The 25,343-nt window shown below is 48.1% G+C and overlaps 1 protein-coding gene across 1 annotated transcript in view; it reads left to right on the top strand.

Moving 5' to 3' along the window:
* Window positions 1-25,343, top strand: part of SGPL1 (sphingosine-1-phosphate lyase 1) — a 405,741-nt gene that overhangs the window by 329,756 nt on the left and 50,642 nt on the right. The window contains exon 12 of the mRNA XM_078643255.1: window positions 18,094-18,240. Coding sequence (XP_078499381.1) covers window positions 18,094-18,240 — 147 coding nt within the window. The remainder of the gene's footprint in view (window positions 1-18,093; window positions 18,241-25,343) is intronic.

Genomic DNA, 25,343 nt, shown 5'->3' with positions numbered 1-25,343 from the left:
TTTCGCTAAAATAGTGATGTACTTTGTCACAGAGCTATTGAGGATTATATTATACCAGTCTGTAAAGTCTCTCTGTCTCTGGGTTTGTAACTGCAAATTCAACCCTTAAAAGATAAGATATTAGGTTATTGAAGTGGTGGACAATGATGACTCAGTTGAGAGGGGCTATTCTGTCCACTTCATTGCTATTTACTGCTCCCTTTTCTTTGTGCTTCGCGTTTTCCTTTTTGCTTCGCTTCCTCTGCTGCTGAAGAAAACCTAAGAAAATGTTGACTTGTGTGACTGGTTAGAATGCTGTTAAGGGATGGAAATTTTGTCAATGGCAATTATAATACTGGGATTAAAAGCTAGTAAGAGCACCGAGCCAGTTGTATGTGGTAGATTTGTTCCAGTTTGGTGCTGCATATTCTGAGAAGTTGGATGTGTTTTACTGTTTCCAAGAGTGCTCAATATTTTGTTCTATCCTTTTGGAAGTGACATGACTGGTCTTTGATTTGCATAACCAAACTTAATTGCCAACTTATCAGTTCAGTCTAAATGCTGAAGAGGATAGCTTCTGCAATCAAATGTGCCCGAGGATAAATATCGAGAATGAACATGTCTAAAAATCTAAAAAGTATACACAGTATGTTGTAATGGCTCATAATTCTTAGCTTCATTTTTAAGAATAATTTTAACTTCATATCGATTGTTAACAGACAGCATTTAAATGAATTAAAGATAACGTTGATCATTCTTGCAATTCGTTGTGCTCCCGGCCTACAGCTCCACTTTCTCTAGATAATTCACTTGCCATTCCCATCTTTGATGTATCTACAATTTTGTATGAAATCTGGCAGGTGTATTGGGGATAGAATTGACATTGCAGGCTCATTGGCTTTCATGAGAGCATTCAATTAGACTAGAGTGCTAGGGGCGGCCAAAGCAGTGCAATAAGTGTAATTGCACCTTTCACATCTGATAAAGAATTTTAGCTGCAGATTTCCTACCTTTGAATTTCCCCAGGCGTCCCGGAAGTGGTGTCCACGCCACCTATATAGGTGTCACCCAGGTGCCCTGACATTTCTTTTCTTTCCTCGCCAGCCAGTCCTTATTGGGAGAAGAGCTCCCCCTCTGTCGTTTGAAGGAATTTTTTCGATGATTCGTCCACTGTTTTAGAGGTTATACGTACTGGTGTGTCAAGATGCCATTTCGTAGGATGGCCTTGTGGCCATTGTCGGTGACGAACCTGCACTTCAATTTGTCTGAGGTGCTTGGAGCGTGACAACGACACCAACTCGTACCCCGTTTACTGTGTCATGGCCCCAAAGGCTTTGAGAGAGCAGTGCTTGATGCTGCTAGCGGCCCGGCATGCATCGTGTTGGTCATTTGTTGTTTGTTGACCTTTGTTATAGAACTTTGTTGTTAGTGAGTGGGGGTATGTGTGAATCAGGTACGTTTGCATATAGCGAAGAACATATACAAAATCTCCTAGCTGCCCCACCGTTATTCGCTTCTGCTTCACTCGGTACTTCTGCACAAAATCAAAACGAAGTTGATAAATTAACCCGACTAAAGAAAAAGCAAATCCGTACTGACCTTCATGGTCATTTTCTTCTGCAACATCTGAGGGCCGGTACAATTCCAGGTGGCCTACAGATAAAAAATGTACTCGTAATTTTTACAGATGACCCCCTTTATAAAAAAGGTTATAGCTACATTGAGACTAAATGTAGTCGTGATCTAATGGTACTGACGGTAGAAACTGCCCAAAGACTTTCAAAAAATCAATTGGAAGAGATTGAAGCTTTAGAAACAGCGATTTCAACAAATCTGCTAAAAACTGATTCTAAAACTTTGCTTGAGAAAGTACAAAAAGAGATTGGCGAGTTTAGGGATTATACTATAAATCAGAAAACCACGCAATTCGAAAAGGATAAAAAGAATTTCAATTTAGAAAAAGTATATCCCTTCCTCCAACCAGACTTCTACTCCAGACCTGAGGCCTTTAGACATCTTCAGGATTACCAGGGAAGATCTCAAAATAAATTCATTACATTTTCAGACACATCCTCCTCCGGTAGTGAAAGTGAGGAAGACAACTCAAACCCCCGGAGAAATAATAACAGAAGAGGAGGTTTCCAACAGCAACACCAAGGGACTTTTTTAGGGAGAGGTCAAACGAAAGCTCGAGGAAAAACAAGGCAGCCATGGGAAATGTCAACGAGAAGACACAATTACAAGAACTAGTAGTGTCTCCCATATTCAATCTGTCAAACAAAGTGCTAACAGAAGATGAAGAAAAGGTCCTATGCAAGGGACTAACATTTGTGCCTACTCAGAGAACAGATTTCGTCAAATTGAAGACAGAAGTCATTGAGTTCTTTCAAAGTACGGTTAAAAATATTTTTTACAGAGAACATCAATAAAACACCAATGGAGACCACTGGATTAAGGAACAAATCCACGTTCTGCCCTCCAAATAATAAAATCCCAAAGGAAGTTATAACATTTGAAACAACAGTGCTATCAGCTATCACTGAAATGGAATCAAAGAAGAAATGGACGAAACATAATTTGATGAAAGAGGAGTCTCAAGCCTTAAACAATTTGAAAAAGGATAACTCGGTCATTATAAAACAGGCCGATAAGGGTGGCTCGATTGTGGTTTGGGATAAGAACTTATACATCCAAGAAGTAAAAAGACAATTGAATGATGCTTCAAACTATCGCAAAATCAATAAGGATCCAACTTTAGACCTCAAAGGTGAAGTACATGGAATAATTAATGAAGGATACAACCAAGGGTTTCTAGGTAAAAAAGAAATGGAATATTTGAAAGTGAAACATCCCAGAACCCCATTATTTTATGTATTGCCAAAGATACATAAAAATGATAAAGTCCCTCTCTGTCGTCCGATAGTGTCCGGATGTGGTTCATTATTGGAACCAATTGCTAAATTTGTTGACTTCTTTTTGAAACCCTTCCTACCACATGTCAAATCATTCATACGTGACACCACGGACTTTTTGAAGAAATTGAGTGTAATTGAATTCAAGAAGGATGAACACTGGATGGTAACTATGAACATCACGTCCTTATATACCCAGATACCGCAGGATGAAGGTATTTATGTGCTTAAATCCATTTTAGATGAAAGGGAAAGACCGCATCAAATTCCCACCAAATTCATTTCTAGACTTGCTGAGTTTGCACTAAAGAAAAACTTCTTCAGTTTTAATGGAGAATTCTACTTCCAAACTGGCTGGGTGGCAATGGGTTGTCCTTTTGCTCCTGAATTAGCAGTTTTGTTTATGGCCAAATATGAGGAAATATTTGTATATCAAAATAATCCATACTTACAGTGGATAAACCATTGGAGTCGATATATCGACGATGTTTTCTTTATTTGGTCAGGTACGGAAGAAGAATTGAACAAATTTGCTGGCTGGATTAACAATAAAACACCCACAATTAAATTCAGTATGACATACTCTAAAGAAAAAATGGCATTCCTGGATGTCGAGGTGTACCCCTCGGAAGGTGGTCTACTGACAACCTTATATAAGAAACCCACTGATCGGAATAAAGCGTTGCATTTTAATAGCAACCACCCAAGGAGCCTCAAGGATAATCTTCCTAACGTACAGTATTTACGAATCAGACGCAATTGTAAATACAAAGAGGAATATTTAAGACATGCGGAGAATTTAACAAACAATTTGCTCCAACGAGGCTACCCTAAGAAACTATTGAGAAAGTCAAAGAAAAGGGCCTGGTGGACACCCCGGGAATGCCTTCTTGAGAGAAAATCAAAAAAAGACAATGATAGACTGGTCTTTGTATCGACCTTCTGCCCGGATTCTAATGTCCTTAAAAAGTGGTAAAAAACAATTGGCATTTATTGAAAAATTTGGATGAGGCTTTGTCCAAAGAACCACTCTTTGCCTTAAAAAAAACTGTAGTATCGCGAATCAACTAGTGAGAGCAGCACTCCCAGAGATGAAGGTCATGACGTTGAGAACAATGGTAGGATTACCACCCGTCCAGGGACATCATAAATGTGGGACTTGTTCCTGTTGCAACAGCACTAAAGAAGGAACATTATTTGTCCTTAATAACATCAAGTGGAAACACGAAGCCTTCACTAACTGTAAATCGCGATCTGTTGTATATGCGATTAATTGCCCATGCGACTTGGTTTACATAGGCAAAACCAAGAAGTACGTGTCCGTATACAACAACACAAGTCACGTATAAAAACTAATGTGCTAACAGCCCCGTTGGTGAATCACTGGCGCACAATGAATCACACAGAAACTGATCTGTATGGACAGTTAATTCTAAAGTTGAAAGTGACAAAAGAGGTGGCGACCTCGATGCCAAATTATCTAGACGTGAGGCAATGTTGATTGTAAAATTCAACACGGCGACACGAGGACTCAATGAATTGACTGAGATTTTTAAATTAACTTGAGTACATGTGTATGCCGCAGCATTCTAGTCCCTGCTAGTTTTTTTTTGCTATATATTTTTTCTATAAGGTAATTTCCAATTTGAATTATGGTTGCTCAATATTTCAACGCTCCTAAAAAATGACAACATTAGTGGTTTACAAGTGTCCAACCTAATCCACACTAAACATGCAGACTTTTTGTATGTCTATACACAACGTTCGCCTTCTAAACACGAAGTTGTGCTGCGTCCGAAACTACACCTCCTGTGATCCTTTTCAGACCCGGAAGTACATCGGACATTGCCTACACACAAGGAGGTACTTGGAACCGAACGCGGCTCGTCTGTCTGACCTTACAGGTATGCCCCGGCTTCGTTGTGGGAAATTGCGTGACTAGGGACTTTAGTTGTCCGGAGACGCTTTGATCTTTATCAAGCTCCATTCTGTCCCCAGGCGCCACCATTTGAAACAGAGGATTCATTCCTACGTCAGCCCGCGGAATCCATCAGCTGGAACTTAATCCTAGCAGTCCACTTCACCCTCGCGGCATTCCCCCTCAAATAATAAGTAAGTGCAATTGAGTGTGATTCTGCCTCGGCCACAGCGTGAAAGTGGAATAAAGAGTTGTTGTAATAGCAGGGTACTATGTGTTTCTGTTTGATACAGATTTGGACTGAGCGACAGGATTGCCCAAACAATCACCCATAGCTTCTCTGATATGCAGAGGTAAGAGTTGCTTAGCTTGTAGTAATGGTGGTCACAGCTAAGGAGTTCTTTGTAAATAGGAGGTTGCTAAGAAAAGGTTTTCTTCTTTTTTCTTGATCCCACAGATTCTGGTCCTGATGAGAACTCCATCATCAACAAGGAGTTCGAAACGCGTAGACTTTTTTGTAGCCTGAATTTAGATTAACTTTGTTTTAAGTCAATTGTAAAATGTATATGGCTTCCTGTGAATTTTGTTATTCCAATGTACAATTATATGTTTGTTTGTGGTTGTCTTTGAGATTGAGTGATTGAGGTTTGAATGGATGTTGATTATAAATGTAGCAAATTGTTTTTTGTAATTATGATGATTGTAATTTTGTATATGCAGTGTAGGGGGTATGAACAAGAATTCTGAGTCGAATAAAGATTGGAATCTCCAGATGGAAGGCGTCTTAGTTATGTTGGTAGTCTAGTCGAATTAGGGAGTCCAAGTGAACCGGACCTGCAAACATCTAGGTCGGGACCTGGATTAAATTGGAATGCGGAAGCCATTACATGCCCGATCCTTGACTGGCTAATACCCCGGATTCCAATCTCTATTCGACTCAGAATTCTTGCCCCCTTGAGGAAGACTTGACCACTACAGGAGATCGGATCTTCCTGACCGATCGTTGTTTCCTTGTCAGCACCTTTATTGAGGCAACCATGTCCTGAGGATGGTCCCGAACAATTGAGGACCGAAACGTCGTCGACCCCACAGCGCAATTGCAGGCGCATCTTTTACTGTGGCTCTGTTTAAATTGTGATTATAAGTGTAAAGTCACTCTAACTTTATCACGCACTGAGTCACTCACTGTATATATTGTTCACTTTACGCACCTGCGCCGTTCGCGCTGTTCACTATACCACTTGTGTCGCCACTGACTATTTGTACATATTTTGAGCTCCAAGTTTATATCTGGTTGTCAGTTGAATTTTTCATGCTGTGCTGCCCGATTTGTATATATATGCCCTTGTCTTCCATCTTTTGTGAATTATAAGAATAATTTCAATAACTAATTGATTTGAATAATTGTCTCCTTTATTCATGTTTGTGTAATGCCTTGTGCATACAATATTATTTGTCTTTTGAATATTACCTGTTGGGATACTGTATTTTGTTATACCTTTGAACCCTAATCCCGATTTGGTTTATGGGTCACACTCCTGTTACCCCTTACATCATTTTTTGAGAGGCCCGACCCCATCAATGCGCATTCACGGTCAGGGGGGCCCACCTGGTTACGTGCTGGCTTCTCTGTCCGGCCCCCAAAGATCCATTCCTGGATCTGGACCGATGCCGGTTGTACCATCTCGACCTTCTCTGGCGTCGGTCCCGAGGCCAATGCTCCCTGTGCCGCCAGTGCGCACTGACAGCGCCACCCCTATTGTGATCCCTGATCAGGTGTCACCCGATGCTGGCCTGGACAATGCTGTCTAGATCGGAGCCTGTGTTCTATTCCCATTAGGTAGGACTCGGGGAGGAAAGGGAGGGGTCGCCGGACCCTGAAGAATACCAGCTATACACAGAAGACTCTAATATGGACTGATGAACTGTGTGAAGCCCTTGTATTGGATACTTCTTTATATACTGGTACGCTTTCTCCCCCTTGCGTGGCTATTGAGGAGGGAGCCTCATATGCAATGGTGGTGTAGCGGGTGGATGAGGTTCTTGACCTTCAGTTGCCCTCAGTAGTAGTCAAGATCAACATCTTGACTAAGGGGCTGCAACTGGGAGTCTCCTCATCGGAACCTGTTCTCCTGTACAATGATGCCCTCACTGATATCCTGTGGAAGACCTGGTCCAAACCCAACCCAGGGGCTCCTGTATATTGGACGATCACCCGCTGCTACCTCCCCGTGCCAGAGGATCCAAACATCCTCACCCAATGCCCTACCCTGGAGAGCGTGGAGGCCCAAGTCTCCACTTCCCAGGGTGCATTCCCTATCGCTGCTCAGGACAGAGAATCCAAAAGGTTAGACTCTTTGGGGAAGAAAATATTTTCCTCTGCCAGCCTAGCATTGCAGTCTGTGAACACTGCATGCCTTTTGGGCCGTTACTCCCACACTCTGCGGGACATGGTTACACAAATACTGCCACAGGTCCCGGTGGAGACCCGGGCTTTACTCTCTCAGCTGTTGCCAAAGTAAGAGATGGAGTAAAGTTCACAATTTGGTGTATATCAACATGATTAACTCGCTGGACAGAGCAGTTTGGCCTTCAGTGGCCCCACTGTGCCATATCTGGTTGAGTATGACTGGCTTGTCGGAGATGTCCAAGCTTCCCTTCTGTACGTGCCCTTTGAAGGCACCCGTCTCTTTGGAGATGAGGCAGACTCTGAGCTGGAGTGCTTTAAGGAATCGTGGGCTACAGCCATGTCCTTGGGACTCTCTGCTGTCAGCCTTTCGTGGCTTTCAGAAAGGGCTTCTAACTGCACAAATACCCTGCCAGCCACTGAGTCGTGCCTGTTTCACAGCCTCTGCGTCGATGAGGACACAGTACCCACAGACCTCGCAGGCCAGCTAGTCGGAGGTCTGGTCTATCCACCAACCCCCTTCCGCCCCATCAGCTGCAGCCTCCAAGCTTTCCTAGTCTGCCCCTTTACCACCATAGGCATCTAGTTGGCAACATTATTCACCATCACCTGCCCCACTGGCCTTCAGACAGTTGGATCTTGCAGATTGTCTGAAGGTGCTACCCCCCCTTTTGAGACTAACCCCCCCCCCCCCCCCCATGCCACCGTAGCACGTCTGACTGATGGAGGTTAATTTGGACGTAATGGCTCTCTTGGCCAAGGGAGCCATACAGAGGATTCCAGAGCCAGAAGTCGGTTGTGGTTGCTATTCTCGCTACTTTCTGTTTCCAAAAAGGACAAGGGCCTTCGTCCTATCCTAGAGCACCAAGCCCTCAACTTCTTCCACAGAAAGAAGAAATTCAAGAAGCTTACGCTAGCTCAGGTCTTGGCTGCTCTGGACCAGGAAACTAGATGGTAGCGTTCGACTTGCAGGCTGCTTATTTTCATATTCCCTTTCTGCCTGCCCAACAGCGCTTTCTGCAATTTTTGGTAGGCCACAAGCATTTTCAGTTCACCTTTCTCCTGTTAGGCCTTACCAGTAACTGTTGGGTGTTCACCAAGGTGATGGTGGTGGTTGCAGATCATCTGCAGAGTTCAGGGCTTCCAGTCTTCCCCTATCTCCACGACTGGCTGTTGAAGAAGGGCTAGCCCCAGGCTATCGTTATGTTATGTTATATAGTATTTCTTGAGCGCACTGTCACCGTAAGTTTCCTGGCGCTGATCGGATCCTAAGGTTGAAGAAGAAGAATTAATGCAGATGGGAAAAGAGTAGTGTTTTTAGGGATTTCCTGAAAGAAAGAAGGGAACAGGAGGACTTAAGTGAAAGTGGGAGGGAGTTCCAGAGCTTAGGAGCCAGACAAGAGAAACTGCGACCCCCAGATCTGGTGAGTTTGAAGCGGGGGACAACTAAGAGGCGAAGGTTGGTGGACCTCAAGGTACGAGAGGGACAGTAAGGGGTGATGAGGGATTTAAGAAAAGCAGGAGAGGGACCAGTAAGAGCCTTGAATACCAGGCAGTGGACCTTGAAGACTATTCTTTCACTGACTGGTAGCCAGTGGAGTTGACGTAAAAGGGGTTTGGCCGACTGCCATCTGGGGATTTTAAAGGCCAGCCTAGCAGCCTGGTTCTGGACAATCTGTAGCCTAGACAGCTGGGATTTGGGGAGGCCGTGGTATATTGAGTTGGAGAAGTCCAGCCGAGACATCACCAAGGCGATTAAGACTTGCAGCAAGGCTTCGGGCGTCAGGAGGTGGGCGACTTTCCGTATCCTGTATAGCTGGAACATACAGGAGGATGTTACAGCACTCACCTGGGACTTAAGGGTGAGCCCAGAGTCGATGATAATCCCAAGGCTCTTTACACAGCCAGCAGGAGAGGGAGGTGTGCCGAGCTCGATGGGCCAGTACTGGGGGCCCCAATAAGGGGCACTATTCCCAGGAAGTAGGAGCTCAGTTTTGCCTGGGTTGAGCTTTAGTTGGTTTTGATTCATCCAGTGCTGGATGTGCGTCATGGCCGTCCGAAAGTTTGTAACAGCATCAGGGGAGGTGAGGGGGCAAATAATTTGCAGATCATCCGCGTAATTAAACACGGTGACGTCCCACCTGTCTAAGGAGTGAAGGAGGGGTTGGAGGTACAAATTAAAAAGGAGGGGTGACAAGGAGGAACCTTGAGGGACCCCGCAAGATGACGGGACACTGGTAGCGCTGAAAGAACCCAGGCTGACTGCCTGAGACCTCTCCTCTAAGAAGGATTTAATCCAGGACAGAGCGGCCCCACAGACACCGGCGGATCCGACACGATGGATTAAGATGTTATGGTCCACCGTGTCGAATGCCGCCGAGAGGTCAAGTAGGACTAGTGCCTGGGGTAGTCCTTTGTCAGCATTGCTTCTGAGGTTGTCCAGCACGGCCACAATCACAGCCTCGGTGGAGTGGGCGGGTCTAAAGCCGGCTTGGTTGGTCGCTAGAAAATTGGACTCCTCGATGAATTGCGAGAGGCAAGTCGTGACATGAGCCTCCAAGATTTTGGACAGGAAGGGCAAGAGGGAGATGGGGCGGTAGTTAGCCAGAACCGCTGGGTCTGCACCGGGTTTCTTCAGCAGGGGTACCAGTACGGCCTCCTTGAATGACCTGGGGACTGTACCAGAGGCAAGGGAGGAATTGAGTAAAGGAAGGATGCAATGTGGAAGAGTATGACAAATATCGCGAAGCACAGAAGGGGGGCAGCAGTCCTTAGGGGAACCAGAGTTCACGCGGCTAGACAGCTTAGCGAGAGATTCCGGGTCGAGTGTAGGGAACCGGGACAGGGTGGAGGTATTGGCAGGAGAGGGTACTGTAGTAACTTGGGGGGAGGAATGGGGGATGGAATTTTTAATTGTGATGATCTTGTCTATGAAAAAGGCATTTAGGGCACTACATGACTCTGAGGAAGGAGGCAAAATCGGAAGTGTCCTGGCGTCTGATGTTAATTCGCCAAGGACCTTAAAGATCTCTTTAGGTTTGTTGGGGGCAGTTAAGATTCTGTCGGAAATGAAAGCCGACTTAGCTGTGATGATGGCTTTTTTGTAGGCTATCCGCGCGAACACATACGCTTCCCTGTCAGAGCTGAGATAATGGCGCCGCCATCTGCGCTCCAATTGGCGCAGCTCGAGATGTTGCTGTTTCAGGGCAGGATTGTACCATTTATGGGAGTTGTTAGGACGTGTTCGAGGAAAGCAGGATAGGGGTGCGAATAGGTCGCTAGCCGTCGTGAGCCAGTGGGAGATGTTGGCATCCATGGTGTTGACATCTAGGGTGTCAAGAGTTGAAGGCTGGGTCTCTGCAAGAGAGGAAAGGAAGGCAGATGAATCAAGAGTCTTCCATTTCCGAGCGGCTCCTCCGTGCCGTGAAGAGGGCCTGACCAGTCCCTTTACGAGGATAGAAGATTCGATCATTAAATGATCGGACCAAACGCAGGGGGAGATAGTCAGGCCAGAAAGTGACACCCCCTGTGTCCAGATGTGGTCTAAGATGTTACCCCCGACGTGAGTGGGGGAAGTGACATGCTGAGTCAAGTTGAGGCTAAGAAGAGCCTCGAACAGTTCATCTCCCTCTTCCAGACTACAGTCAGCTTCTTGCACTCTGGGTTCAGTATCAATATGCCGAAGTCACACCTGACTTCCACTCAGATGCTCCCTTTCATCAAAGCTGTTCTGGACACAGTGCAGTTTTGGACTTCTTTTTCCAGCCGACGAGTCCAGGATATTCAGGCTATGATACCGATATTGCAGCCGCTATCCTGCGTTTCAGTGCAACTGACTCTGAGGCTGTTGGGCCTCATGGCCTCCTGGATTCTGCGGTTGACACTTGCAAGATGACCTATGCAGGCTCTGCAGTGGGACCTAAAGTTCCAGTGGGCGCAGCATCAGGAGAATCTCTCTGACTTGGTCCAGATCTCAGAGGGAACTGTAAAAGATCTGTGGTGGTGGCTAACCAATCATGATTGAGTCAGAGGCAGGCCCCACTCCCTTACCCAACCAGTTCTGACAGTAGTGACAGATGTCACTTTCAGATGGGGGGCCCATCTGGGAGAGGTGGCGATCAGAGGACTCTGACCTACAGCAGAATCTGGACTCTACATCAACATGCTGGAGCTCCAGGCGATCCGAATGGTATTGGAAGCCTTTCTACCCTACATAAAGGGTAATAATGCTAGTGCAGGTGTTCATGGACAACACTACTGCTGTGTGGTACTGCAACAAACATGGCGGGTTTGGGTTGTGGACCCTGCGTCAAAAAACCCTGCATCTCTGGACATGGCTGGAACAGCAGGGCATTTCCCTGGTGATTCAACACCCGGCAGGTTCACTGAACGCCAGGGCAGACAAACTCAGCCGTCGACGCCTAGAGGATCATGAATGGTGTCCACATCTGGAGATGGCAAAGGTCTCTTTCAACAGTGGGAGAGCTTTAGTTAGATATGTTCACCTCTGCAAAAACGCATAATGGAGACAGTTTTGCGCAATGGAGTTTCCAAGGCTGCTTTTGATTTGAGATGCTTTTCGGCTCCATTGAAGCTCAGTCCTCCTGTATGCCTTTCCGCCTATATCACTCCTTCCCAGAGTTCTCAAGAAGATCAGGAGCAACCGAGCCCAAGTCATCCTTGTAGCTCCGAACTGGGCACGGAGAGTCTGGTATCCCGAGCTACTGAGCATGGCCATCAATCCTCTGATCAGGCTGACCCTTCAGGAGGATCTTCTGTCGCAGCAGGAGCAGGGGAGGTTTCTCCATCCTAACCTGTTCACTCCGCCATCTTGCATGGAGATTGAGCAGCAGCAGTTGCCAGCTTTCAACCTTCCTCCTGAAGTCTGGAATGTGATTCTGGCAACCAGGCATTCCTCAAAGACGATCTACATTTGACGCTGAAAAAAATTGTTGCATGGTGTGCAGAATAGTCCATTGATTCCCCCTTCTGCCCCTCTTTCTGGAGTTTTGCTTTTTGCTCTTTCCATTGACCAGCCAGTCTGTGCACTATGCACCATTAAGGGATATCTTTCTGTCTTCTTGCTGCTACATGGCCAACCCTCCTCATTTAAATCCCCTATTGTACATAGGTTTTTGAAAAGGCCTGTCTACCTTTTTCCCCTTCACCATTCATTATGCCTCAATGGGACCTTAATTTGATTCTAATATTTTTGATGTGTGCTCCGTTTGAGTCTCTTCACAATTGTCCACTCAGGCTCCTCACACTTGACACTGCCTTCCTGCTGGCCATTACATCCGCCCGTAGACTGAGTGAGCTACAGGCATAGTCCTTGTATGTCTCTATCCACACTGACAAAGTGGTGCTTCGCACAAGGGCCTCCATTCTGCTGAAAGTGATCACACCATAACATGCAGGACAGTCCATCACCCTACCTACCATCTACGCTCCGCCACATCATTCTAAAGAAGAGGAGCAACTCCACCGTCTGGACTAAAAAAAGAGTGTTTTTGTTCTACCTTGACGGCACACGAGAGTTCCGGGTGGTCAACCAACTCTTCGTGGGGTTTTGGTGCGAAGAAAGGTCGGGCTGTGCAGAAGTGCACCCTCTCTCACTGGGTCATGCTTTACATTAAAATCTGCTATGCATTGGCTAAGAAGCAAACTCCTAAAGGCTTCCAAGGTCATTCCACAGAGCTAAAGCTGCGACCACTTTGTTAGTACGCAGAGTTAGAGTTCTGGTTATTTGCCAGTCATCAACATGGGCTTCCTTGACACGTTCTCAAAACATTACTGTCTGGAAAGTCAGGTCAGTAGAGATGGGCACTTAGCCCGTTTGGTCCTACAGAACTTTCTAGCGTGCATTTGGTCCTCATCCCTCCTCCAGGGGTATCTATCCAAAGGTAAGGAATCTGTGGCTAGAAGTCTCTATCAGATGAACAAAGGTAATTTGATTATGCATTATCTGGTAAAGACTATATTGATCTGCAGATTCCTTAACAACCCACCCATCTTCTCCACTCTGCTGGCATATTTAAAGGGTCAGGGCGCTAGTTTGGACATACCAGTGTCCCTGCACTTCATGTATCTGCAATTCTAGTGTGGAAAGTCGTGAGAAGTAACCGATGTCAGCGTGCCTGGGTTGACACCTGTATAGGTGCTGCAGATATCACTGCCTGTGTGGGCGGCGCCGCTGATGCCACCAACTGGCGCGCATGGGTGCTGCTCACAAAAAAAATTCTGGATCTAGCCTGATGATTAGGGAAATGCATAGGTAAGGAGTCTGCGGCTAGTTCTAGTCTCTACTAGATAAGACATTACCGAAAGTAAGAAACTTGTTCTAAAAGCGCTAACAAGAAGACTAGGTCATGTTTGACCCAGCAGGTTTGGTGTGTTGAGGGTTCCAATTTGCTCACTTTGAGTCCAGCACAGCTATGAATGCAAAATATGAAATGCAACTTCACATGCTCTTGAGGAGTCTAGGCAGTAATATAAGCTAGTTAATCTGTATACAGCGTGCCACATGGAGGTAGTAAGTGTTACATATGCATGTTGTTTTTAATGATGACTATGATTTAAAATAAGTTCTGATTTTGTTATATAATTTTCATGAATATAATACTGCTAATGTATTATGTTTACTTAATTTGTGATGCAAGTATGCAGATGATTATGAATTATACATTTATCAATGCCCGTCTAGATTTATTCACTGTGAAAGATGAGCACCACTGCTGACATACCTGCAAGTTTTTTGTTTTGTTTGATGCTTGACAGCAGCAATGTTTGGTTTGTTGTCACATTCGGTGGACAGTTTAAGTACATCAAATTAAGCAACTCCATCCTAAATGGTGATTGATCTCAGATTTTTCTTTATATGTATGATTGCAAGTTTTTCAGTTTTTTTGATAATTTTAGTATAATTAGGTCTGGCCTGTAATTGGCCTAGATGGCTGTGCGAAGGCTCGACTTTTTTGCTCGATTTTGTTCTGCGATGATTGTTTTGATGTTAAGTGATACATTGGCTAGAGCAATTACTATACGTTGAAGCTTGTCACTACATTCTTAGACTACTCTTGATGTTAGTTAATTATCTGTTGATAATTACTTCTGGTGCTTGATCGATTAGGTTTGTGTTGTGAACATAAATGCAATATTCTACATTTTAACAGTGGTTGGAGATATTGAAAGCACATTCTCCTAAGTGGGATGGAGAGTCAAAATAATGTAGTTCTTTGAGAATATTTGTGTGACTACTTTTTTCTTTTGTGCTTTGACTGTTTAGTGATGCTTTTAGGATACAAAAATATAACACCCACATGCCTATCTTGTTCTCAATATCAAGTTTGTATTCTCCATGTGGTGTGTACGTAGAGCGCTCCTCCTGTTTTTTATCCTCCATGTGGTGTGTACGTGGAGTGCTCCTGTTTTTTATTCTTCGTGTGGCGTGCACATAGAACTCTCTTCAAGATTAGCCCATAGGTTTTGGTTGATCACCCTATTTTATATATATATATATATATATATATATATATATATTTTTTTATAAATCTTTTTATTAAGAGAAAACAAAAAAGAACCAATAACAGGTGTCTTACAGTGCGGAGTGAGAGGATAATATACATACATACAGGGCAAAAGGTGAGAGCCAATTCACAAATTACATCAGGAGTGCGGCCGTATGACATTCAAAAATAAGCAAACCAATGCCAACCACCAACCCCCTCCCCCAAGGAAACAGGATAGACATTGAAAAGGAGCCTCGAGAATCAGGGAAGGGGGAGCGCAGCAGAGCGAAGGTACGAGACAACGGCCGCACCCAGAACACAACAATGAATGACGCAACATTGAACTATAATTCGTGCAATCAATACCGCCTCCAAAACCCATCCACCCATAACACAAGATCGCACCTCCGTAAGACCACCAATTCAGTATTCGAAAGGATTCCAAACATAAAAACAAAAAACACAAACAACACGAACACCCCTCCCCCCAACCTGCACCCTTGCATATGGCTTACGCCTAACCCCAACTAGCAGGGTGCCTGTCGCCCCATCTAACTAAATACTAAAAGTAGAAAATGGGGGAGGATACCCCTGAATGGGCCCCCGGACCCCCCTCTCCCCCACCAGAACCAAGAATCCCCCAGGATAAATACACAACTCTATGAAGAAGCCATACGTAAAGAAACGGGGGAAACTGTAAACACCACCCGACCTCCCGTAAGTAGAATGGCAGTGAATCCCACATTCAACAAGCCCACAATTTCCAGTCCAGACAATCGGTCTCATCCTTGACCCTTCCGATCCGTCGTGCGAACCCCTTCCGGTCGAACCGTCGCCTCCACAGGATAGTCAAAATGCAAAAACTGTTCAGTAAAGTTCCTTCTGAGACGAGGCAAAGTTTTTAAGTCACTGAGAACTCCATCAGCATCAACGACTTCCCTCACCGCCATGAGCTCCCAACGTTGTTTCCTCCGCGATCGTAGTGGATCTGCTGGGGAGGGGAGAAACGCAGGTTAGTTCCGTGAATAGTTCCCACCAATAGTATCTGGAAAGGAAGCACCGATTAATCCACCCACAGTCAGCAGTGATGGTAGGCTGAACAAGCCGTTGAAATCACAGAGTTCGCGGTCATCGGCCATCACGCTAACATGAAGCTCCGACACCACTCGTTGCACAGGGCCCACTTCCGTTGCGATGACCATCGTGGGTATTTTAGCTCGCTTCGAGTCTTGCAATGGAGCAGGGTCCGGTCCCCTATGCCCAGATACGCATGTGCCCGCTATCATTTTGTGGACATGAGACTCGACATGGGAATGTAGTGCCCCAATAACTGCCAGTACAGTCCGCTTCGACGGTTCACACTCAGCCCATCTCACCACAATTCGATTGGTGTCGACCATATTCATGGCCCCCAGGGGGGTCGGATCACCCCGGGGTAGCAGGCGAAAGTGGAACGGACAGCCACTGAGGGAGACTTAGGACGTACCAAGGCCGGAAGCTACACTCCACTACTGCAAGCGAAGACCCCGACCCAGAGAACACCGGTGGCGGCGTGACCGGGTCTCCGGGTCATGGACCTCCGCCCACAGCTGCAATCGTGCCTCGTCTCCCCTCCGTCGATACTAAGCCAAGTGAGACAACCGCCGTCAAAATCGGGCAAAGAAAATTCTCCACAGCCAAAGACCGGACCCTGTAGAGCTCCCACGGCCGATGTTGTTCAACTGGAACCCGGCTGGGCCATCACTCGAGTCCCCGGCTCACAAGCTGGTGTAGGCCCCACACTATAACTCGACGTAACTCCGTCCACAAAGCCGGTAAAAGTCTCGGGATCGCACCATAAGATAGTACACCAGTTCACACACACGGAGGCAGGGTGTAAAGTCAGGATAAGTGGCAGGATCATCCGGCAGGAGATGGAGGTCGGCGGAGCCGGGAGCCTATGCGGCCATCTTGTTCGCTAGCGTAGCTCCTCTCACCTATCATATTTTTTAATTGGATCCGGTATATTTTTAACTTGTACAAAACTGTTTTATGATTCTTAAATAAGTATTTTTTAATTATAATATGTTGTATACCTGTTTGTTTGCACATTTTATATCTGTGAAACGCTTTCAATATGACCAGGAAATGACGGCCTTGATGTTAGCAACGTGAACTCTGGCCCCTGGAAAAGGGCTCATTTCTATGCAGTTTGCACACATGAAAACATGTTGTAAGGCACTTGCACTTTTTTGTAGGCAATAACAATGGAGGGATATGGGGCTCGTATCCACGCCTATTTGAACTTCCTTGTGCTCTTTTCATCTTGTTATGGCCTTTGTACTGTACATGCATTGCACACGCACTTTAATGATACTTGCACTCATAGGTCTTCGGAGGTGGGCATGTGAGAAATAGAGTGGTTTATGGAATATTAATGTGAGCATTTTTTGCCCCTCATATAGATCAATAAATGTCCTTCTTTTTTTCTTTTAAAATTCATTTTAAAGTAATATATTGTATTTCTACTTGTGCTTTTATCGTCAAATGACCAAAATAAAGATTTTTTGATGATGACACTTTTTGGTCTAGGGCAGTAGCTCTTAACCTGTGGTCCATGGACCAATGGGAGTCTGTGGCGCCTATTGAGGGGGACTGTGGACCCATATGACACCTAACCACTATTTTCTATCAGTAATCATAAACATTTAGAGCAATTTAACTTTATAAAGGCAGTTTCACCTATGAGAATAATGGTTTCATCAATTTACAATCACACTTATTTGACGTGTACTGTATTGCCTCACAAAAACATGTACTCCAGCAACTTTAGAGCCTGGACTTCTAGAATTTACTCAATTATTGTCTTTGTGTACTTTTGATTCAAAGATCCTGCATGGTCTCAACTTTGTCCATAAAAAGCTTGATTGCTGCCATGTTTCCGGCCCTGGCAATATCCCATTACTCCTTCTGCCTCATCAATTATGCTGAATTAACTATTGATTTGGGATTATGACTTGGGCCTTCTACTGGTGTGTATTTCCTGTCAAATTCAAACATGCATATGCAAAGGAAAACAGATGTGCTGGGCTCATATATTGTAGTTTTGTGTATTATTGTTAAGGTGCAAAATGTAGAAATGCCATGGAGATGCATGTCTTCCAGTTGTGTTTCATTGGAGTCTTCTGAAGTCAAAAGGTTGAGAACCAGTGGTTATTGTGTCTCCATACTATTCCCTGTAGAGTGCTCATGGATTTGTTGGTTTGTGTCTCTGTGTGGCACTTTTACCATGTGATTTAAAATTTCTCGAGCTCTTTCTGTTGCATTAACTCTCCGAACATACACTTTTTGCAATATTTGGTCTTGTCTGATTTTTATTTTTATTTTTAGGCTACGGAAGACAAAAGATATTGTTGTGTTTGGCAAGCCACAGGTGTCTGTTGTTGCAATTGGATCAAACTCTTTTGATATTTTCCGACTTTCAAACTCCTTGAATGCAAAGGGATGGAACCTGAACATCCTGCAGTATCCAGCCAGGTGAGAAGGCTTTCAACCCATTTACAAACGTCTGATCATTTTTAGGTCAAAACCTACCAGACAGCTTTGCTGGCAGGTTGTGAAAATGTTTTTTGTGGCCATATTCAGCTTCCCTGGGAATCCATTGTGCTTTTTGCTCACCATTGGCTTTGTGATTTGTAACTCACATTTTATGACTTTGTTTGCTGACTTGCATTATTTTAGGCTGTACAGCATGTCTTTGTTTATCCCGAGGAGCAAAGCTTTTTCACCATCATAACTTCTATTCGTCCACGAGTCCTCAGTTTCTGTAACAGGACTTTACATTTTCTTCTTATGTTGTCACATTTACTCTGCGTTCAAAGACAGAAGTCAAACGGCAGGCTCTGCCTTCCAAGGGAGCTTGGTGTTTACTTTTCTTTCTCAGACTTCAAAGTGAGAGGATCTAGGTCAAAATCTTGCAGGTACTGGGAAATAAAATCTTTTTCTTGCACTCACCAACATTTAAATGTCTGTAGATGAACTGCGTAAATATTTCAGAATTTATCATTTAGGAAAGCTCAAATAAAGCAAATTTTTTGTAATTCTGAAGTGTGTTGAAAACAAACATTTGAATATGATCACAACAAATCAATACACTATTTGATGTAATTTCCACACATTGTCGTTTTTTGCGCTGTATAGTTTTATCCTTAAAACTATATGTGTAAATGAAATGGTTGAAAATGTGTTGTCTGAATTGGCAGTGTGCTACCACACCATGCATACTCCACTGTGTGACACTCCACTCTAAGCCACTCCACGATGCTCTACTCCACTCTACTTCACCACAGAACACTCCACTTCATCACACTCCACTCCACTCTAGGCCACTCCACTCTAGGCCACTCCACTCTAGGCCACTCCACTCTAGGCCACTCTACTCTAGGCCACTCTACTCCACTTTGATACTTAACTCTGTGACACTCCATGCCACTCCACTCTCTATTACTCCACTCTACAACTCTCCAGGGCACTTTACTCCACTCTACGTCCCTCAACTCTATGCCTCTCCACTCTGACAGTTTATTTTACTCCACTCAATGCCACTCCAATCTGATAGAGACTACTAGCTGCAGATTCCTTAATGTAGAATTATCCCAAGGCGTGAGACCGGATCTGGAATTTTTTTTGCCATAGCATCTCTGCACGCCGGGGGGCGGCACCACGTGACTCCGCCCGACGTTGTCCATGGACATGACGTCAGCTAAATCACATCACGTCAGTTTCCTTCTTTTCCGGTGCTACGCGGATCCGGATTGAGTTCCCTTGGCCTGTTTTCAGGCCTCTTTTAACACCTTTGCGTTGGGAACAGTGTGCAATGCCTTCGGTTTTCAAGAAGTGTGCTTCTTGTAGGCATCAGATATCGGCGACGGACCCTCACCCTATTTGTATGTGGTGTTTGGGCGAGCACCATGATTCTACGGACTGCGAAGCTTGTCAGTGTCTCAAGCCGAAGTCCCGGCGGGGGCGCCGGATGAGATTGCTTTCAGCGCGGTTGCCCAGATCAGTCTCGTCACAGCGTCCGTCCCCTACCACAGAAGGGTCCAGAAGCAGTCGATTCCGGCTGCGGCATCGTCCTTCACCAAGGCCCCGCGGGCGTCGCTCGCCCACCGGTAAGTCCTGCAGCTTGCCACCAAGGCCCTGTCCTCGTTCTGAAGAGGGCGCAGGTTCCTCCCGGGACATGCGCCCTTGCCCCCCTATCCGCTGTTTCCTGGCCTTGGGGCGACAAGGGCCCAGATGAAGGCCTACGCTACGGCTCTACATGCTTCTTTGGGCCCCCCTCCTCTTCCTGAGACGTCCGCGGATCCCTCGCCATGCTCAGGGCCTTCCGCGGACTCGCCAGCAGATTCGCCCCCGGCGTCAACGAGTTCAGCTTCAGGTTTTAGAGAGGTGGTGTTGTCGAGGTGCGGCCCCACGGGGTTCCCCTCTTCGACCCACGGCACCTCTGCCTCGCCATAAAACTCTGCGGGGTTCCCTGTGGTGTCGCAGGAGATTGCCGGGACTCATGGCTCATCCCAGAGTCCCCCTCGGTCCTCTGGGCAGGCGGCTGTCTTCCTTGAGGCAGCGCCGACGCCTTTCCGGCACCAAAGCCTTTCCTTCCTGGCCCTGGCGGCGTCGCGGGTTGAGGTCGGGATCCGGGGCACCTCCCCGAGTTCCTCTCGGTCTTCTGCACAGGTGGCTGCTTCATCAGAGGTCGAGCCGGCGCCTTTTCGGCGTCGTTCATTGGCAGCTTCAGCTTCGACCCCGCCCCTTTTTCCTATGAGGCACGTTGTGGTGGAGTTAGGCTCGGCATCCCTGGTGGACCCTTCGGCGCCGATCGAGAACACACCGGTGCCCATGCCGGACTCCCGCTGCGTCGTCCCGACGTCTGATCGTCAACTCTTCTCCGCATGTTTATTCCTCTCCGGAGGATTGTCATCTCCTTGTCTCCTCTTCCCCGGAGACTGGACGCCGCATTGTTGCCTTGTCCCCAGCAGCTTCCAGGGGGGGTTCTACACCGTCTCCGCATCCACAGTCCCCGGACCGCTCTTCCGCACCTTGCAGTTGATTGCTCCACAGGCTTCTCCGGAGACCCCTCAGGCCCCTCACTCGTCCATGGGTCTTCCATCCTTCAGGGGCTGGCCAGCAGGGCACGGGAACAGGCAGCTTACTTTGTAGCCTTCGCCCACGGTAGAGTTGCTCTCTCCCCCACAACGCCCTGCGGAGGAGAGTGTAGCCTTTGTCCGGGTTATTTCCACGGCCACCGGCATTTTGCAAATGGGCAACCTGGTCGCTCCTCTCCCAACGGACCACTTGTTGGAGGTTCTCCACCAGGGCTCTGGTGGAGGGGAGCCACTTCTTCCATTTGAAGCTTCGCTCCAGAACTCTTTTGGGGTCCTGGGAGTGTCCTGCTATGGGGGATCCGGTGCCTCAGCTGCTCCTCCACCGCCCTGCTCCGCACGATCCAGTCTGTCTTTTTTCCCGGCCATCTGCCCAGGGCCCCGTCCTGCAGACTGCTTTTCCTTCCTCGCCTTCAGTGTTGCTCCCTCCGTCACAGGAGGCCTGGTGGTTGGGCTCCTGGGGGCGTAACATTTTCGCGTCCACTAGTGGTGCTCTGCGCGCGCTCAACACACTTTGCGTGTTGGCCTGGGCTACCTCCGGCCTATGGGTTCCGCGGAGTCCCTTCTGTCTCGCACCTCCCACGAGGGTGTCTGCGCTGATCTGCGGCACCATGTGCTGGATGGTCGGGAGTTAGCTGCATTTATTCTCCTGTTCGGCCTTGGATGTCTCTGACTCGCCCGCACTATGGCGCGTTCTGTGGCCCTCCACTGCCATGCTTGGTTGCGGGATAGCATCTTTCCGGAGAATATTTTCGGGAGCGTCTTGTTGACCTTCTTTTGATGGGAGTCTTTTATTTAACACCCACGCGGACTCCGCTATTCAACGACTGCTTGCGGGGCTCCGTCCTCCCCCTCCGTATGCTTCGGCTTGGCGGTCCTCAGGTGTTTTATGGGAGGTGTTTATCCCACCTTTCTCTTTGGGCCTATTGTTTCGGTTGGCCCATCTGTGTGCTGTGTGTGGCTTGGAATGCCTTCAGGGTCCTTCAGTTGGCCCCTTTGTGGTTTTGGCTGCTGGTGCAGCCCTTCAGCTTTTGTGGTGTGTGAACCCCGCGGGCCCGACAGGGGGTCCTGCTTTACCATCTCCGGCGGCTCAATGCCCCGGTGTCGCCGGTGGCTCTGGCCTGGGTGCCGCAGGCCCCCCAGGGATCCGGGATCGGACCCCGATCGACACCGGTGGACCTTGTGACACCTCCACCAGCGCCAATATCCCCGGCACCACTTCCGACGTCGCCTGCTCCTTGGGACGTCGTCCCCAGCTTCAGCCCTGACCCGGACATGGTGTCGGATTGACGTCACTCGATGCCGATACCGACGCCGATGGGACCTTTTATGCCCTATGTCCGTACTCCTTATTTTGAGCCTGTTCCACAGACTTCGGAGGAAGGGGATAACTGGGAGGGGTCTGAGGACCCTCTAGCTCCAACCAGCGGCTTCCACTTCGGAGCCCTTGCTGCCTTTAATAAAGCACTGACTGGCGTTCTTTTGGGCACCTGGTCCAGGCCCAACACAGGGGCCCCTGTGGATAGGAACGTGGCCCGGGCGACCCCCTCTACCTTACCCAACATCCCACCCCTGAGAGCTTGGTTGTTCAAGCCTCAGCTTCCCAAAGCGTGTTCCCTACCGCACCTCCGGATAGGGAATCCAAGAAGCTGGATCAGTTTGGCAAGAAACTGTTTTCATCTGCCAGCTTAGGGCTGCGGTCGGTGAACACAGCATGCCTCTTGGGCCGTCATACCCACTCTCTGTGAGACACAGTTGCGCAGGTGCTGCCTAACTGCCCGGAGGAGGCCCAGGCAGTTCTCTCCCATGCGATTGCAGCCAGAAGTGATGCAGCAAAGTTCACAATACGCTGTGGGCTGGATGTGTTGGACTTGTAAAGCGCACAGCTGCCCGTAAGCGTCCCGGCGCTGGAGACCGCTGGGGAACCCGTCCTGGCTTTCCCTGTGAGATGGTCCCTTCTGGGTATCTCCAAGGTGAAACCAGGCATCCCCGGCGTCTGTGGGGGGCCGTTGTAGAGATGAGGCAAGCTTAATGCCCAGAGTTGCCGAGTGTGATCCCTGGTTAGAGTAGGCACCGAGGCGAGAATTGTCGAGTCCGCTGACCCTGGTCCACGACCCTGCCACGTCGGAAATTGAACCCTGGTCCCAGGCCGTTCTCTGCTTCCGGGTCTGCCGCCCCTAACCAGTGAGCCACACCACTCCACTATACCGGATACCGCCGACTCACTGGGCAGGTCGATTTCCACGACAGTGGCGCTTCGGCGCCATGCATGGTTTAGGACAACTGGCTTCTCAGGGGATGTCCAGAACACCTTGATGGACATTCCCTTTGATGGCACTCACCTTTTTGGCAACAAACCAGACAGTGCGTTGGAGCGCTTCAAGGACTCCCCGGCTACGGCCAAGTCCTTGGGCCTGTCGGCCCCTTGGCCTCCTCCGCCTTCTGCTTTTCGCTCCTTTCGAGGCCATGGAAGGGGCGCCCCACAGCGTTCGCAAAGCCACAGGCTACAGCAGCAACAACCTCAGTGTGGCCGGAGACGTGGGAACCGTCGAGGCGGTTCAGGGAGCCAGCAGGCTGGCGAGTCCACTTCCACCCCCGCAGCATCCACTTCAAAGCATTCCTAGTCGGACCTTTCAGCCCCATCAGACGCCAGTGGGTGGACGAATACGTGATCATCTCCACCAATGGTACAACATCACTTCGGACAAGTGGGTGCTGCAAATTGTCCGAAGGGGCTACTCCCTCCCCTTCGAGGCAACCCCTCCAGCCATGCCACCTCAGTACCACCGCATGTCGGGGGGATCACTTGGCGCTTCCAGCAGGAAGTTGCGGCCCTCTTGCCCAAGGGGGCCATCAAGCGCGTTCCGACACCAGAAGTAGGTTGTGGTTGTTGTTCCCACTACTTTCTGGTTCCAAAGAAGGACAAGGGCCTGCGTCCTATTCTAGACCTTCGGGACGTCAACCGCTTCCTCTGGAAGGGGAAGTTCAAGATGCTAACGTTCGCTCCGGTCTTGTCTGCCCTCGACCCGCAAGACTGGATGGTGGCGTTTGATTTGCAGGACGCCTATTTCCATATCCCCGTCCTGCCTGCCCACAGATGCTAACTGCGATTCATGGTAGGCCACAAGCATTTTCAGTTCACCGTGCTCCCCTTTGGCCTTACCAGTGCCCCTCTGGTGTTCACGAAAGTGATGGCGGTGGTCGCAGCTCATCTGCGCAGCGGTTTCAGTCTTCCCCTATCTCGACGACTGGTTGTTGAAGGCGGGCTCGCCCCAATCAATCAATTAATCGATCAGGGGTTGGTAAAGCGCGCTACTCACCCGTGAGGGTCTCAAGGCGCTGGGGAAGGGAAAGAGGGTGGGGGCTGCTCCGGTCAGTCGAAAAGCCAGGTCTTAAGTGCCCGTTTGAAGGTTTGCAGGGTTGGAGAGCGTCTTATGTCTAATGGGAGAGAATTCCAAGCTGTGGCTGCGGTGTAAGAGAAAGCTCTACCTCCAGCTGTGCTCCGGCAAACGCGGGGGAACTCTGCCAATGCGAGGTCGGCTGAGCGGAGGTTCCTTTTGGGAGCATTGAAACTCATTCGGTTGTTGAGGTATTTGGGTCCGATGTTGTTGAGGGATTTGAAGGCATGTTGAGTAGTTTGTAGGTAACTCTCTTCTCCACGGGAAGCCAGTGGAGTTCTCGCAGGTGTGGAGTCATGTGCTCGTGGCGTGGTAACCCTAGGATGAGCCTGACGGCCGCGTTTTGGATGGTTTGGAGTTTGCGTAGTAGGGTTTTGTTGATTCCGGCGTAGAGTGCGTTGCCGTAGTCGAGACAGCCCCAGACAGTTGTCTCCCACCTCCAGACTACGGCCGACCTACTGCATTTGCTGGGATTCTCCATCAACGTGCCGAAGTCGCATCTGATTCCCTCGCAGAAGCTCCTTTTCATTGGAGAAGTTCTCGACTTGGCGCGGTTTCAGGTTTATCCTCCCGAACAGCAGGTCCGGGACATTCAGACTAGGATTCTGATCTTCCAGCCTCTGTCCCAGGTTTCGGTCAGGATGACCCTTCGGCCGTTGGGCTTGATGGCCTGCTGCATCCTGCTTGTGGATCATGCCAGATGGCATATGCGGGCTCTGCAGTGGGACCTAAAGTTCCAGTGGGCACAGCATCAGGGCAACCTGTCCGATCACGTCCAGATCTCGGAGGGCACTGCACGGCAATTGCAGTGGTGGCTCACGAATCGCGATTGGGTCAATGGCCATTCCCTCCTCCTTCCCCAACCAGAGCATACAGTTGTGACGAATGTGTCCCTTCTGGGATGGGGCGGCAACGTGGGGGAGGCAGAGATCAGAGGCCTCTGGTCTCCGGCGGAGTCCCAGCTCCACATTAACCTGTTGGAGCTTCGAGCGATCCGACTGGCACTGAAGGCATTCCTTCCCTCTGTCCGGGGAAGTGTAGTACATGTGTTCACAGACAACACCACCACCATGTGGTACTGCAA

The sequence above is a fragment of the Lissotriton helveticus genome, chromosome 5_1, assembly GCF_964261635.1.
Source record: "Lissotriton helveticus chromosome 5_1, aLisHel1.1, whole genome shotgun sequence".
Classification (NCBI taxonomy): Eukaryota; Metazoa; Chordata; class Amphibia; order Caudata; family Salamandridae; genus Lissotriton; species Lissotriton helveticus.
Note: the sequence above shows the minus strand (reverse complement) of the source record. Positions and strands in the feature narration are given on the sequence as shown.